Source organism: Ictalurus furcatus, chromosome 22 (genome assembly GCF_023375685.1).
Source record: "Ictalurus furcatus strain D&B chromosome 22, Billie_1.0, whole genome shotgun sequence".
NCBI classification, from domain to species: Eukaryota; Metazoa; Chordata; class Actinopteri; order Siluriformes; family Ictaluridae; genus Ictalurus; species Ictalurus furcatus.
This window is the reverse complement of record NC_071276.1, coordinates 4,821,171-4,837,549: the sequence shown is the minus strand read 5'-3', so window position 1 is coordinate 4,837,549 and position 16,379 is coordinate 4,821,171. Positions and strand designations below refer to the sequence as shown.

The 16,379-nt window shown below is 38.6% G+C and overlaps 2 protein-coding genes across 3 annotated transcripts; both read left to right on the top strand.

Moving 5' to 3' along the window:
* Nucleotides 1-43: 43 nt before the first annotated feature.
* selplg (selectin P ligand) lies at nt 44-5,992 on the top strand. The gene is made up of 2 exons (XM_053653845.1): nt 44-591; nt 1,109-5,992. Exon 2 carries the CDS (start codon nt 1,118-1,120, stop codon nt 2,069-2,071), a length of 954 nt encoding a protein of 317 aa, XP_053509820.1. The 5' UTR covers nt 44-591; nt 1,109-1,117; the 3' UTR covers nt 2,072-5,992.
* A 304-nt stretch (nt 5,993-6,296) lies between these two features.
* On the top strand, nt 6,297-15,464 carry tmem119a (transmembrane protein 119a). 2 transcript variants are annotated; one of them, XM_053610843.1, is made up of 2 exons: nt 6,297-6,818; nt 12,953-15,464. In XM_053610843.1, exon 2 carries the CDS (start codon nt 12,966-12,968, stop codon nt 13,638-13,640), a length of 675 nt encoding a protein of 224 aa, XP_053466818.1. In that variant the 5' UTR covers nt 6,297-6,818; nt 12,953-12,965; the 3' UTR covers nt 13,641-15,464. The 2 variants fall into 2 exon arrangements, with proteins under 2 accessions (XP_053466818.1, XP_053466817.1); XM_053610842.1 differs by lacking the exon at nt 6,297-6,818 and adding an exon at nt 11,830-11,837.
* Nucleotides 15,465-16,379: the final 915 nt, after the last annotated feature.

Below are 16,379 nucleotides of genomic sequence, written 5' to 3'. Positions count from 1 at the left end.
TGTTTTGGTGTTGTAACAGACTAGGTGGCGAACTTGAAGGATTTTTGTAGGTGGATGAGAAGCTCAAACTAGAAAGCGTGGCGTATGTGATTCCATGAAATGCTCTGTAAATAACTACACTTTTCATTCCAATGCTGCCTCTGTCAAACTGCAAAAGAAAACGAAGCCATAGTTTCCAAAGTCTGCCTGTTCACTTTAAATGGAACATAAAGTGAATAAACCCAATAAAATCTAAAAAATAAAAAATAGCCTCCTTGTTATTTATTTATCCCCCCACCCCCATTAATTTTGCTTCATGTATCAAATAATCTGTGACTACATTGTGGCCTTCATTTAAGGAGGAAGTTTGATGGTTGCATAATTAGCTGGTGTCACTGTCATTTACTCATAACTTGTTAGATTAGGGAACTGCAGCTGAAACTCGTTCGCTTTAAGCTGACTCCTATTTGCTCGTGTAAAGTTTGCGTCACAGTTTGAAACCTCAGCTTGGTCTGACACTGAGGCAACTTCCTGCACTTGAATTAAACGGTGAGAAGTTTTTGAAGCCGTACAAGCCATTTGAGCCGGAAAGAGCTACCAACCCAACATCAGGTATTTATGCTCAGTGCGTGTATATACAGCAGACACTTCTATTATATATATTGTGTATGTGTATATATATTATTTATGTATATTCGTCTCATAATTTGTCATTGGTACTATCGTTGATTTGATTTATGGAAATGATCTATATGGTTAAAGTTTACAAAAGCCCTTGGGAATCAGGTAAGACATTGTTCTAGCAGGCAAGAACTTTGTAATAAATACTAAGGCTGTGACATTTTTCTTAAATTTCTGTCTGAAGGCATATTCGTAGTTTGAAACAGGAAACCTGAGTGATGTACATCATACTCCTCAAAACGGAAGTCCTTAACATGCTAATAACATGTGGTGTGCACAACAACATAAATTTTACGTTAGCCCAACATTGTGGTTAAAATACTAATCCAAAGTGCAAATAATCGTTTTTCCGTTAAAATTGAAGATATAACCTGATAGAAATGTCATGAGCAGTGTGTGTATCTTATGCACTCATTCTCCACATTGTACCTTTTCTTTTGTTCTACAGCTAATAGCCATGACTAACAAGCTCACCTTGCTGCAATTTCTTTTTCTGCTGACTGTGAGCAGCTTGGTCTCATGCAGACATTTACTTGGTGTCGAAGATCAGAATCTGCAAAATACAACAGTCTCCAACTACACACTGCAATATAACAATGAAACTTTACTTCAGCCCACCAGTGGAACTCCCCAGACCACAGAGTTAAGAGAAGAACGGTCTGCTGCAGCTCCCGCAACCAGCCAGAATAATTCAGAAACGGCCCACGGCCAACCTTTACAGGGAAATGGAACTTCTGGAAACCTTTATAACATTGATGGAACTGAAACAAACAGCACCAAACACCAGTCAGCAGGTAACGGAAGTTTGGCAGGTACTGAAAGTCCTCCTCAAACCTCACTTCCTGAGAAAAATGGCAGTTCGGACCCCACGATGCCAAACTCTGCTCCCACATTTTCTGCCTCAGTGAAACCTAGAAATGGAGTGAATGCCACAAATCCTGTCCCTACTGTGGTGACGATGCCTCATGTGAGCACAGATGGACCTTCAAGATCAAGAACAACGGTCAAGCCATTGGTTCCATCAACCACAGAATTAAGAACCACTCCGAATCGCACACCAACTAAGCCACATAGCACCAAAGTTTGTCCTACAGCCGAACCAAAAAGGGAAGGTCTCGTGAGTCGGTGCCTGATTGCCATCGCCAGTTTGACTGGTCTAGCGACCATCTTCATCATGACCACCATCATCTTAGCCACAAAGTTGGCAGGCAGCAGATACAGGCAGAGGGCGGGCCTGCTTCATGAGACTGAGATGGTCTGCATATCTGCCCTCATGAATGATTCCGATCATCCCATTCCCACACCGAAGCACCCTAAAAGCAATGGCGCACTGATCCCCATCACTGAGGATGAAGACGGTGATGACCTCACCCTCAACAGTTTCCTGCATGATACAGAAGCTATAGCATAGATATTAGGTTCGTTTTTATATGCAAATCTTAAACCTGACTGGAAAATCAAATCAATCAAGCGTCTGCATTGCGGATGAAGATGGAGTTGATCTGACCCTCTTAATTCTTCCTTCCTTATGTGAGGTGTGTGTGGTGAAGCCATTACCACTGGCTCTTTGTTTTAATCAAGTATTTCTATATTGCTGTTAAACAAGACTGATGCACTTTGTAACCCTGAATGTTTCTCAGAAAACCAGAGACTCGCAGAACTTGAATCATTTCTAAAATACTTAGTCTCCAGAACAAACTGTGAGAAAAGCCTGCACTTTGGTCTACGCCAAATTTGTTGTGTACTGATGCATAAATAGAGATTAGTTTCCTCTGGAGGCCCAACAGAAGCTGGTTGTCAGCACAGATGATAATATTTGTGTTTGTAATGGTGTTGCATAGGAAATGTGTGAACTCAGACTGACAAAAGAGGAAGCGGAAGTGCGTATTTAAACATAGTTGTGCATCAATGTGTGACAGAAAAGCTGCCTAGTGAGAGCAACCTTGAACTGTGGCCTTCTTTCCAGCCAAACTGCACCAGAATGTCTTAATTCTGAAGCAGTGTGTGGTTGATCAATACCCCTACACGTGCATATTTATACATGTAGATCAAATGAACTGCTTTACTCATGTTTTTTTATAGTCCTGTTTATAAGGAAGCTCTTACTCAGTGGCTGTACATAATAGGCTGAAATATCATTTAACGTCATTTGTATGTTGTAATCCACTGTATTTTTTTTTTTTAAATCACAAGTCAATTGACTCATGTATTTTGCAGACTTGTGTTCCTGTTTCCAGTCGTCTCTTTTGTGATTCATAAGTTCCAAACAACAGGTCGGGTGCTGGTTTGTTATATGCATGTGCAAGCGACATCTTTCTGAGCTTTCTATTGGTGGCGTGCATCAGTACTAGGATCACAACATAAAAGTCACATAAGCAGGTCGCTGTTCATTATCATGGGTCCTTCTTCTTCTTCATTCATTCATCTTCAGTAACTGATTTTTATCATGGTTGGCATTTTATAGTTTAAATGATTTTTTTAACCATATATATTGGGAAATAGAACTAACTTGCCAGCAGGTACAATCCAAAATAATATACTTCGTCAGGAAAAAAAACAAAAAAACACTCCCTGCAGGACTAGGTGTTAAAATGGTCTGAATTTCTTCAGGAGCCAACTAAAGTGGGATTAAAGAAACAGTCCCATGTACACCTCCAGTGTTTTTTTTTTTTAAATTATTAGTATAAAACAGTTAAGTAGATCTGAGATAACAACAGGAGCAGGCACTCTTGCTAATACATTAATCACTAATTTCCCCCTTTTGGACTCAAAACATAAGAACATCACATCTTTGCACCATCAGCCTCATTTCATAGAAAAGACCGATGTATCTAATAACAGCCACTTTTAACTTACACATTCCTTCTATTTAAATAAGTGCTTTATCTTGATCCACCAGTCCATCGCAGGGTGTCTCACACTCATTCACACTTCAGAGCAATTTAAAATAGCCAATCTATCATGTTTATGGGAAGTCAGAGGAAACCCACACAGTCATGAGGAGAACAAAACAAAAGTCCACACAGACCGTAACCAGAGCTTAGGAACAAACCGGAGACCCTGGAGCTGTGTCTTCTTTATTGCTATATCTACAGTACATTTGTTAATATTCTCCTGAGTTGTGTAAACAGTGGTGCACAAAATACCGCATTTAAATGGACTGTAAGTGTAATTGACCTTTTTGGTATACAGGTATTAGGTTATAGTATTAAAACTATCCTATTAAAGTGAACTCTGAGTGTAGAGCACGTTAATATTTTCATTTCTTTACACGTTCCGAATGATCCAAATGTATGGTTGTAACTGTACTGATTGTTTTGTATGGTTAAAAACCTGCTCTATGTAATTTACTCCCATGGAGGGACGTTTGTGCTTTTTAGTCCTTTATCTTATTGGCATTGCTCATGTGTTGAGCCTTCTGTAAAGATTTCTTTATATTTTATGTGGTAGCAGACAAAATGTCATGGTGGCATCGAGCATAAATTAAAGTCTCAACCTTTTAAAAATGTTATTTATTTATTTGAATTTTTTTTTTTACAGATGACACAGTCATTTATTTTGTTTGTTATTTCCCATAACATAAGATTTAGAGTTTCCATGTGTCTAAAAGATTGCAAGTTCAAATTACTCTTGGGGTCCTTGATGAAGATGAAGACCAAGAACATTAACTGCTCATCTGGCAGATCAATAAATATCATTTAAAATAAGATGTGTACAGGACGTCTAATGATTTCAGTCCTCTGTACATTTATGTATACAGTATATAATATGTAGTCTAATGTAAGCTCTACAGTAGGCCTATAGATGGGAGGCTTATTTTAAAACTTGTGCATACATGAACTGTGTGTGTGTGTGTGTGTGTGTGTGTGTGTGTGTGTGTGTGTGTGTTTGTGGCCAAGAGGCTGTAATCGCAAAAGCCTGATGAGAGAGAGAGAGAGAGCAGAAACCAGGTTCAGAAATAAGAGCTACACCCAGCGCCCACAGAGCCTCACCCATGGGAGGTGCACACCACACCGCACTTCAAACTGAGCCTTCATCATGTGGCCTAAAAGACTGAAAATACATTTTTTTGTTTTTCAATTATTCAATATTACTGTTAAGCCTGGAGATGTATGGTTTTTATATAGAGTACATATGCTGCATGTCCAGACCAGGCAATGAGAGATACTGTATAGTGGGGGAAATAAGTATAAGTGCTTTTTCCCATAATGAGATGTTTCTTGTGTGACACCTTGGTAACGAAAAGCCTTTTTTTTATAGACCATCAATTTACTAACCCAGCAGATATTAATTTGCACAGATAGGGGGTATAATTACTTACGGATTTCAGCTGGTTCCTTGCATTACCTTACCTTGGAGAACTGCTTTTTCTTAGCGTGTTCAATACTTTTTTCGCGTGTCATTCCACTTTAATACACATAACTTTATTTATGGACTTTAATGTTGTGAATTCTTTATATTTCCGGATTTCTTGAGTTAATACCGATGTGTGGTGAAAATTTCATGTGAATAGCCTCATTGGAAATATATTTACTGGAAAAGTGTTGACTCATTCAATACTTATTTCCCCAACTGTACAAAGTAAAAAGAAAAATAAGAGTTCAGTGCACATACATTTTAGTTATTTGAGGTGTTTGTGAGCTTCTTCTAGGAAGTTAAGGCGTAAACTGCTGAGTTGTTAAAAGTGAATCCAGATTATAGTGCACAAGTTAGTAATTAATCACTTATTTAGAGTATGTCATGTTCAAGCTAAAAAAAAGCATTTCTGGAAGCAGCTTCCAGTATCAGAGGTAAAACTACACCGATCAGCAATGACATTAAAACTACTAACAAGTGAAGTAACATGTTGATTATCTCGTTACAATGGCACCTGTCAAGGCATGGGATATTTTAGGCAGCAAGTGAAGAGTCAGTTCTCAAAGTTGATGTGTTGGAAGCAGGAAAAATGGGCAAGTGTAAGGATCTGAGTGACTCTGACAAGAGTCAAATTGCAATGGCTGGATGACCGGGTCAGAGCATCTCCAAAATGGCAGGTCTTGTAAGAAGTTTCCGGTATGCAGTGATTAGTACCTACCAAAAGTGGTCAAAAGGAAGGACACCCGGTGAACTGGTGACAGGTTCATGGGCGCCCAAGACTCACTGATGTGCATAGGGAGCGAAGGCTAGCCCATCTGGTCGGATCCCACAGAAGATCTGCTGTAGCACAAAATGCTGAAAACGTTAATACTGGCTATGATAAAAAGATGATATGGGCCTTGAAGCCGCAGACTGGTCAGAGTGCCCAAAACTGACCCCTGTCCACTGAGCATCAGAACTGGACCATGTTGACTTGCCCTCCAAATTCCCCAGATCTCAATCGCAATAATCTTGTATTTGTTTTATGATAATTTCATAGTCGGACAAATTTGCCCATATTCAAGATATTTTCACTTATATTATTTTCCTATAACACTTATATTATTCTCCTATATTTTATTACTAACTTATTTCAGAGTTAAATAGTTTAGTATGCATTTACTAAGAGGATTTAGTGCATATTGTTCATTCGCAAAACAAAACAAGGTAATTGGGTTTTAAATGTGACTTCAGTTACTTGAGTTTATCATTAAGAACTAATTACCGTGTATGATGGATACTTCACCCAAACCTTGCAATGTAAAAAATTATATAAATATCCCATTTCTCATTCCTCCTAAACAAACAGATTTCTGTATCATGCTGTGTGTGTGTGTGTGTGTGTGTGTGTGTGTTTGTGATTTTGTGAAAATTAAAAGATATCAGAGCTTGAGTCATTTATGTGTGTGAACTCATCCATGAATTTGCATGCTATCATTAGCGGACCTTGTCCATAAGGAACAAAACCAACCCACCGTACCATCTTTCCAGAGAGAGGAGGAGAAAAGTAGAAGGAAGGAGGGAAGGAGATGTTCACCACACAAACAAAAATTTCCTTTTTTTTCTAACTCTTTTTTTTTTTTTGTCTAGGTTTAAACCTAAAGACACAAGCTGCTGTGCCACTCTCAGTGCAGCACAGAGGCAGCTGGTTGTCCTCACTTATCTTTCTTTTGATCATTCTTTCTTCATTTCACTTTATTTCCTTGTGTACTGGAGTGAGCGCTGGGATCTCCGATAACCACAGAGAAAACATCTGTATATCAGTAAGTGTTTTTCCTCTTCAAATGAATGCCATTTGGTTTTCTTTAACCTTTTCTTTAGAGAGTGGAATTAAAAAGCAAAAATAAAACCCCAAAAAACAGGAATCATCTCAGAACGTTATACAGTTTATTTGCAGAAAACTATTGGAAACTGCCTTTAACTTTCACTCCTTTAAAGCCCTGATTTTATTGTGAATTAGCAGTGAAATTGCATGCACTTAGTTTATTTCAAGCTTGTTAATTTCTATCCTTACAGTAAATTCAAATTTAGCATATTGCCAGGTCTTCTATATTCTTCCAGTTCCTATATTTAAATAATCTGTGTTTTGCTTTGTAGCTGTTATCCTGTGTTAAATGACTTGTAAAAACAATACTTGGGTCTTCTGGGTCAAACACATATGTAGAATGATAGTCTCTGTTGGGTTCTGTAAAACTACATTTGACATTGCTTATAGAACAAGAACTCTTTAGGATTTTCTGCATAAATATGACCTACAACTTCATCAGATTTTCTAAAAGATTTTCTAGAAATCCTAAAGAGAACCCTACTGAACAAAAATATTATACTTGGTCAGTTATTTATTGAGGAAAATGATCCAATATTACATATCTGTGAGCGGTAAAAGTATATGAACCTTTGCTTTTAGTATGTGGTGTGACCCCCTTGTGCAGCAATAACTGCAGATAAACGTTTGGAGTAACTGTTGATCAGTCCTGCACATCGGCTCGGAGGAATTTTATCCCGTTCCTCAGTACAGAACAGTTTCAACTCTGGGATGTTGGTGGGTTTCATCACATGAACTGCTTGCTTCAGGTTCTTCCACAACATTTCTTTTGGACTTTGACTTGGCCGTTCCAAAACATTAACTTTATTCTTCTTTAACCGTTCTTTTGTAGAAGGCTTGTGTGTTTAGGGTCGTTGTATTGCTGCATGACCTACTTTCTCTTGAGATTCAGATCACAGACAGATGTCCTGATATTTTCCTTTAGAAATCGCTGGTGTAATTCAGAATTCATTGTTCCATGAATGATGGCAAGCTGTCCAGATGCAGTAAAACAGGCCCAAACCATGATACTACCACCACCATGTTTCACAGATGGGATAAGGTTCTTATGCTGGAATGCAGTGTTTTCCTTTCTCCAAACATAACACTTCTCATTTAAACCAAAAAATTCTATTTTGGTCTCATCCATCCACTAAACATTTTTCTAACAGCCTTCTGGTTTGTCCACGTGATCTTTAGCAAACTGCAGAAGGGCAGCAATGTTCCTTTTGTGAGCAGTGGCTTTCCACTTCCCTGCCATGCACACCATTGTTGTTCAGTGTTCTCTTGATGGTGGACTCATGAACAATGAAAGAGGCCTTTCATTGCTTAGAAGTTACCCTGGATTCCTTTATGACCGTGCGGACTATTACAGGTCTTGCTCTTGGAGTGATCTTTGTTGGTCGATCATTCCTGTGGAGCGTAACAATGGCCTTGAATTTCCTCCATTTGTACACAATCTGTCTGACTGTGGATTGGTGGATCAACAACTCTTTTTCTGAGCTCCTCAGAAATCTCCTTTGTTCGTGCTATGATACACTTCCACAAACATGTGGTGAAGATCAGACTTTGATAGATCCCTGTTCTTTAAATAAAACAGGGTGCTCACTCACTCACACCTTTGGGATTGGCATCATACTGATTAAAAACACAAGAAATCTGAGTTAACTCATTTGGAGAACCATAGCATGGTTGTCTCACTTGTCGAATGAGTTTACTTACTTGAAGAATTTTGATTTTATTTTATTTCTAGAATGATGTCAAACAATATTTGACCTCTGTTAACTCTCTTTTGGTTAACTCACCAGGATGATCGTTCTCATGAGTTAACTTACTTGTAGATTTATACCTTTCTGGGGTATTTTACTTAGGTGAGCGCTCCTGTAGAACAATAATTCTCTGGGGTTAGGTCTTTTGTGAAATATTGATTCTTTTCATTTAAGACACCTGTAGAATGATCATTCTCTTGGGTTCAATCACTTGAACAGAGATTTTCAAAGGATATTTCACAAATCAATGCAATTGAAATTTCAAATGTACTTCATCTTGCTCTTTGAAGAAGATTAGGCCTTCATCTCCTTTCTAAACCTTGCCCCATGCCCCACACTCAGACCAGACTGGAATGACAGAGCTGAAAATTTCAGCATGTAATTTAGCTCAGTTCTTTCCTCCAGTTTTGGACTGTGCTGCATTCAACATGCAGGAGACACCCACACATTAGATCCAGGAGCGCACACCAAACCTCTCATTAGGATCTAGTTTACATCTTACATGGTCTTTATGGATAATTAATGGACAAGAAATCTAGATAGTGTTTTCAGAAATCAGCATATATATGGTCTCAGTAAACGTTGCTCCCACTTTCGTATTTGTTTTATTCATGTATTATTGGTCTGAGTCTCTAAACCACACTCTATGGTCTATGGTTTGACCTGAGTAGTTAGGTTTCCTCTTTTCAGCAAGCCTGAAACTGCACTTCTATTGTAACTCACATCTTGTTGTTATTGTTCAAATACTGTCACTAATGCATGCACTATATCAGTATACACATGTTAAACATATACAGATAACATGGACTGGGATTTCTGTGATTTGATCATTAAAAACAATACAGCAGCTGCGCTGAGCTTTTTACAGCGTGCTGTGGTTGGATGAGAGGTTGGTCTAGAGAGCAGAAATAGTTCCTATGGTCTGGTTTATTGTAGCTGAACTAAAATAGCATGAAAATACAGGCTGAAGCAAAAGTCTCCCACACTGTGTTCTCTCTCTCTCTCGCTCTCTCTCGCTCTCTTTCTTTGTCCAGCTGTCTCGCTCTCTGTCTGAAAAGGAAATGAAAAACAAGTCAGGACAAAGAAAAGAGAAAAAAAAATCACTCAAACTTTCCAGACCCCACATATTATATTTTGTTTAACCTCCTACCGTTTTAGAAGCATTTTGCTTGCACAGTCATTTTATGACATATAAAAGTATATGAAATGTCTTGTTCTCTCCCAGTTTTCTCCCTGAAAACTGTGTACTACTCTACACCATCCACACCATTTACAGATGAATCTGTTTATCTATTTACCTGTCTGTCTGTCCGTCTGTCTCACTCTCTTTAGTGTGGTGAGCGTGTGGTAGCAGTCAGGGGGAAAAAATTACAAACCAGGCCTTGACTTGCTCCATCTCCACCCCAAATAAGTAATGGCCTTCAATAACTAAAATAGAGTGATGAGGGGAAAAAACCCTGAATATTTTAGCGGACGTGTGTCATAGTTTATAAATCCTTTTATATTATTTTTCTCAATAGGAAACATTAACAGGAAACTTTATCCAAATAATTGATTTACAGTGCCTAGCTTAAGTATTCATGCTTTTGAACTTTCCTACATTCTACAGAATTATTACAACCTGGAACCAAAATGGATGTATTTGGGATTTTTTGTCATGGACCTAAACAAAATATAATATTGAAGTGCAGGAAATATTAATATAATTTGCTAAATTATTTACACACATTTTTTTTTAAATGGATCTCAGTGTTAATCCATCTATTCCTGAAAGGCCCCATAGGCAAACAGCATCATGAAGAACAAGGAGCTCTCAAAACACGTACTGGCAAAGTATCAATCAGGGTTTGGTTATAATAAAAAACAACAACATTTGAACATCCTACAGAGTACAATCATATCGATTATTAAAATTGGAAAGAATATGGCACAACCATGATTGTCCTTGTGAGGAGGGCATTAGTCAGAAGAGCAACCTAGAGTCCATGGGTAACTCTGGAAGAACTGGACAGATACACAGCCTAGATGGGAGAAGCCGTTCACAGGACATCCATAACCCAGAGAGGTGAGATGAAAGCCGTTGCTGAAAAAAAGCCAATATGAAGTCCCATTTGGAGTTTGCCAAAAGGCAGGTTGGAGACTCATGTGGGAAAAGATTCTCTGGTCTTTTTGGCCTATGTTTTGCAGAACCCCAACACTGCTTTATCACCCTGAGGAAACCATACCCACAGTGAAGCATGGTGGAGGTTGCATCGTATCGTGCAGAATGCTGTTCAAGAACAGGGACTGGGAATCCTACTAGAAAACCTATTTCAGTGTGTAAGAGACATCTTGACAACGATCCTAAACAAAGCAGTGCTAAACCGGAAGGGTTCCAGACCAAGAACCTGAATGTGTTAGAAAGGTCCAGTCAAAGCCCAGACCTCAATTTGATTGACAATCTCTGGCAAGTCTGAAAATTGCCATTCATCCATAATCTCTATGCAATCTGACAGAGCTTGGGCAGTTTTGCACAAAAGAATGGACAAATATATCGGGACACAGATGTGCAACGCTCATAGAGACACATCCCAGAAGACAACTGTAAGTGTAGGCAACGGTGGTTCTACTTACAATATTCAACCATCAAATGCTTGTTGCTTTTGACCTTAAAATGTTAAACGTATAGTGTGAATCAAATGTAAAGAAAATCCCATTTAAGTGCAGTTCCATTCCAGGTTGTAACAATACAAAATGTAGGAATGTTCAATGGGGTGAATATTTATACAAGGAACATCGGTTGCCTTAAATAATCAAAAGTGCCACTGATAAATCCTACCGAGTTTAAGAAACAAACAAACAAAATAATTATTTCACGTTGAACCCATATGCTGTTGGGATGTTACTCTCAGACGCACATAAACAGATTTTAGACGATTCTTTCTGTTTCCTGTGACTCACAATGGTTAAGATCATTATCTAGCGTACGTGGCAAATACCAGTAATTAAGAGATATGGCCCACACAAAGGCTGTAGGACATGCAATGGGATTTTTGAAGTTACATTTAAAGAACTAAATAAGAACTAATTACAGTATTTTGAAATGTGCTTTTGTTTATAAAGCAAGTTAAAATGAAAAGAACTCACTTGTTCACTTGTTCACGCTCACTCACTCCAGTGCTTTATCCCTTGCAGTGGATCCGGCTATCCAAGGGAACACTGGGCATGAGGTGGGAATACACCCTGAATTGGTGCCAGTCTACCACAGGGCATAATGCACACACATATTTGCACCTAGTGGCAAATTATCTTAGCCAATCCGTCTACTGGTATGTTTTTGGGAGGAACCCAAAGGACAGATACCAGCACCAGGATTAAACCTAGATCCTGGAGCTGTGAGGCAGTGTTTTATCCAATTTGATTATTGGCCTTGAACTAATCACTAATGATCAAGCATTAAAGGTAATTCTTGTACACCATTTAGTCATGATATTCACTTATCCGGACCTTTATAAGGGACGAATTTTATTTGAATATCTCTGGCCTATATTGTTCACTATTTGTTAACTAGCTAAACTGAAGTTAAGTGCAAGAATATAACACCAACAAGTTTTTTTTTTGTAGAAAGAGAAAGTTGAGGAGAAATTGGAAAAAAAAGAAAAAGAAGGCAGTGTCTAGGTTTAAGCTAATATTATCTGAGTAATTAAAAGTTGTGTCGAGTTGTGCTTACTTGAAACTTCACACACAAATGAAGTAACTAGATCAGATCGAGGTCTTCAAACAGTGCTTAGTTACTCATAACTTAATTCCGCAAAGTAAATATGACATTTAAATGCATCTGAGTAGTGACTGGACATTTCGTTTAGTCATTTCCGCGGTTGTATGATTACATTTTGAGATATTATCTCTGTCCGATAATTTCTCTAATCGAAAAGGCCAAATGTTGGTCGACAAAGACTGAGAGGAAGCAGAGAACCCACAAAGCATTGCTTACACTTCCCATTTTCAGAGAATGGCAGATATCTTCTAATAAACGATATTTTGTATCTACTGATTTTCATTCTGCGTCCACTGTTTACATAGAGCAATCTGAAAGACAGATTTGGCACTTGAAAAATCTTTGTGGTGCTGGAACCAGATAAAGTGTGGGAGGAATCTTGTTTGTTGGGCTTGACCATGTTTAAGGCCACTGAAAGAAAAATATATATACCATTTAATACGTGGAAATCAAATCATTTTTTAAATCAATTTTACTATTTAATTGGGGGATGGTTGCAGACCTAATAATACAATTTTCAAATGTAGCTAATATATCCTTAATTCATGCATCTTTTTCTTCTTTCAGGTGTAACGTTACCATGCCGTCCATGTGTCCACGTCTTGCCTTTGTGCTCCTCTTTGCCTTTTGGAGCTGGAGCTGCTCTATTATGGCGTTCCCTTTTAACATGTCCATGGAGGGCAGTGGAGACGAACAGGAATTGATTTTCCCAACATCCCGCGCCACCCACATACCCCCACCTTCACCCACACCTATACTTAGCATCACCACCACCTTCATCCGCATCAAGCACTTCCTGTTTCATGATGTAGTGGACTTCCTGCGTGACAATATGCTCCTCATCATCGTAGTGATGTCGCTGCTCATTGTCATCATCTTTATTGCCTGTTGTGCCTCAGCCATGAGCCACAAGCGCAAACTCGAGGCCTACTATCCACCCAAGAAACATGCACCCAGGAAGTACATGGCTGTACCAAGCAAGGGGGCGGAGCAAGGCCTGATGGAGCCCTACAATGCCACCACGAGCTACCTGCGTGCACCATCTAAAGCTCTAGTGGGTGATAAGGACGGCAAAGATCCTAGACCAAAACCAAAGGAGGTACAGAAATCTGAAGATGTGGAGGAAGTAGAGGTGCAGAAGGAAGAAGAAAAGAAGAAGAAGGAGGAGCCCAAGCCAAGCACGTCCACAGCAGGTAATGGCCAGGCACCTGTGTGCACTTGTCACCTGAGGAAAGCAAACCAAGCCTCGCATTGAGAAAACAAGCGAGTTGTTGAGGATTGCCTCTCTTTAAAAGAACTTGTGGATTTGGATTCGTTGCTGGAAATAAATCATTTTCTCTAATTCATTGGATGGAGATACAGATAAGGGACCTTCTGCTTCTGGGATGTCAGTTATTCAAACTTGTACTAAGCAATCTGTTGAGCTGAATTTAAAGGGGATAAGATTAATCTTTTATACACCAACTTATACAATGCTATACCTAGATTTGACAAAACTGTGGCTACATCCTTTTTATTATTGAAAATGTTCTCTGCTTAATAGTGTATTCATCATCATGCTAGTGATAACGATTGTTCTCTGGCTTAATTGCATTGAATTCTTTGTATTTATCACATTTCAAATTTCTGAGATATTAGTCAAATACCTTGAAATGTATATCACCAAATAGAGTAAATGGCAATAATGATTATTTTTAATATTCAGGTCCGAAACAGTCTTACGTTTATTATTTTGGAAATCATTTGCTGTCTGAGGGTTTCAGTACCAAACCCAATGTGGAGTATTAACTAAGGAATAAAACACTTAGGGGTGTGCTGGTATGGGAAAACAACCAACGACGGAGTAGTGTGATGCGGCCATGAATGTTTTGGAACATTCATGAAACAAGTTAGTTTCTTTTTATCCATTCCATTATAGCAACTATAAACCGTATTTCCCTCTGCTTTTCTCTCTATTCTCTATATTCTCTATTAAAAATTTTAGCTTTTCACTTTACTGAGAAACCACAAAGTTACCTGTCCTAAAATTATACCTCTGACTGTTACAAAGTGCTGACACTGGAGACGCCTTCCAAAAATGTCAAGCAAAAGTTTCCTTACAGTGAACCTCGCCATATCAACGATTAAACATTTTTATTCGTTAAATAAATGTGTGGGGTTTTGAAAAAAAAAACCTTTTTATTTTTAGTCTTATTATGTGGAGTATCCGCTATAGAAGTCCCTGTGAATGAGTTGCTACTATAGAAGCAACAATGTATTTGAAAGAGCGCATTAATATAAACCTGTGATTTGCTGTTAATCAACATCTTCTGACCAATCAAATTCAGGAATTTAACAATGCTGTGGTATAACTAGTCTTAAGCAGTGTAATTATTTTAAGGCTGATATGTTTCTAAATGTGTGCTTTGCCTTTCAGTTTATAAGTTATGTGACTTGAAAAATAAGAACTTGACCTTGAGTTTCATTTACATGAAATTAATACGCAAAAAAAATAAAGGTCATTATAAAGGTCACTATTGTCACTATTGTGGTGCATCTTGTTTTCTTGTTTAAAATGCTAAAGATAAAACCTTAAGAGCTGACTTCAGCAGTCAGGAACCATGTGCATTTGAACACAACTTACTGGGGTTGTGTGTGTGTGTGTATGTTGGTGAGCATTTTTCTGGTTTAAATGCATCTCAGACCTCAAGGATATAAAACGCCTTGGGTCTGTTTACACTTTCGTATTTATGTGGTTAAACCCTATCCGGATATGACCCTAATACCCAAGACACATAATCTCTCCAGGTGTAAACAGAGTCGTTGTCGTCTTGTTTTCTCCATGCCTTTTCATTGAATATTTAGTGTTCAATAATTGTATTGTCTTGTTAAGTGGCTTTTGGCAACTGTTTAAGTTATATCTGTTATTTCAGTTATAAGTATACTTTGCAATACATGTTACATTAAATAACTTTGGCGGCTGTGATGCACTTTGCGTCTTTATTGTGTAAAAGAAAAACAGCACAAATTACCACTGACCACTCTAATATCTAACTAAATAAAACACTACAGAGCACACGGTGGCTTAGTGGTTAGCACGTTTCCCTCAAACCTCGAGGGTTGGGGGTTCGATTCGCGCCACGGCCCCGCGCTGCGAGGGTTTCCTCCAGCTGCTCTGGTTTCCTCCTCCAGCATGGTAGGCTGATTGGCGTGTCCAAAGTGTCTGTAGTGTATGTGATTGTGCCCTGCGATGGATTGGCACCATGTCCAGGGTGTACCCCACCTTGTGCCCCATGCTCCCTGGGACAGGATCCAGGTTCCCCGTGACCCTGAAGGATAAGCGGTATAGAAGATGGATTGATGGATGGATAAAACACTACATACAACTTAACATGGCTGGCTGGAATGAATGAGCTATCAGAGCCTTCATATTATCGTAAGTATCGTAAATAAGTAAAATACATCAAATGGTTGGAAGAAGCATGGCTGGGGCCGATTCCTTTTCTCATTGATGCAGCCTATCCATAACAGTTGTGTCAAGGGGATTACACAAAGCAAAACACTTCCAAGCTTTGATCTCCGTTTGGGCTGAGATTTTTTCAGCCCACTTTGCTGAGACATCTGTGACACGTCATCCAGCAGCAGTGACTGAAATGCGGTCGCAGGTGTAATGAATGTAAACACGGTGGATTTTTGTTTTAACCCAAAATGCCTTTGGAGGAGAAACTAAAAGTAGATACAGTATACTAAGCACAAATTAAAATCCAAACACAAATTACACGTTTTCCAGCTGAAGGGTTGCAACTTTTCTGCATACCATGTTTGGTATTTTGAGAAAACACGACTTGAACCCAGCAGAACATTGCAAATTTGAAACACTTAAATTAAACTGTTTGTGTGTGTGTATAATAGCTCGCCCTGCATCATTCTTATTATGCCATCGATGAGACCTTATGATTATAACATTATGCATCGCTTAACCCTATTGACAGATGTTAGATTTTAGCTTCCAATC

Bases quoted from the DNA above. Each gene is read 5' to 3' on its own strand.
- selplg (XM_053653845.1), top strand. From the start codon at position 1,118: ATGACTAACAAGCTCACCTTGCTGCAATTTCTTTTTCTGCTGACTGTG.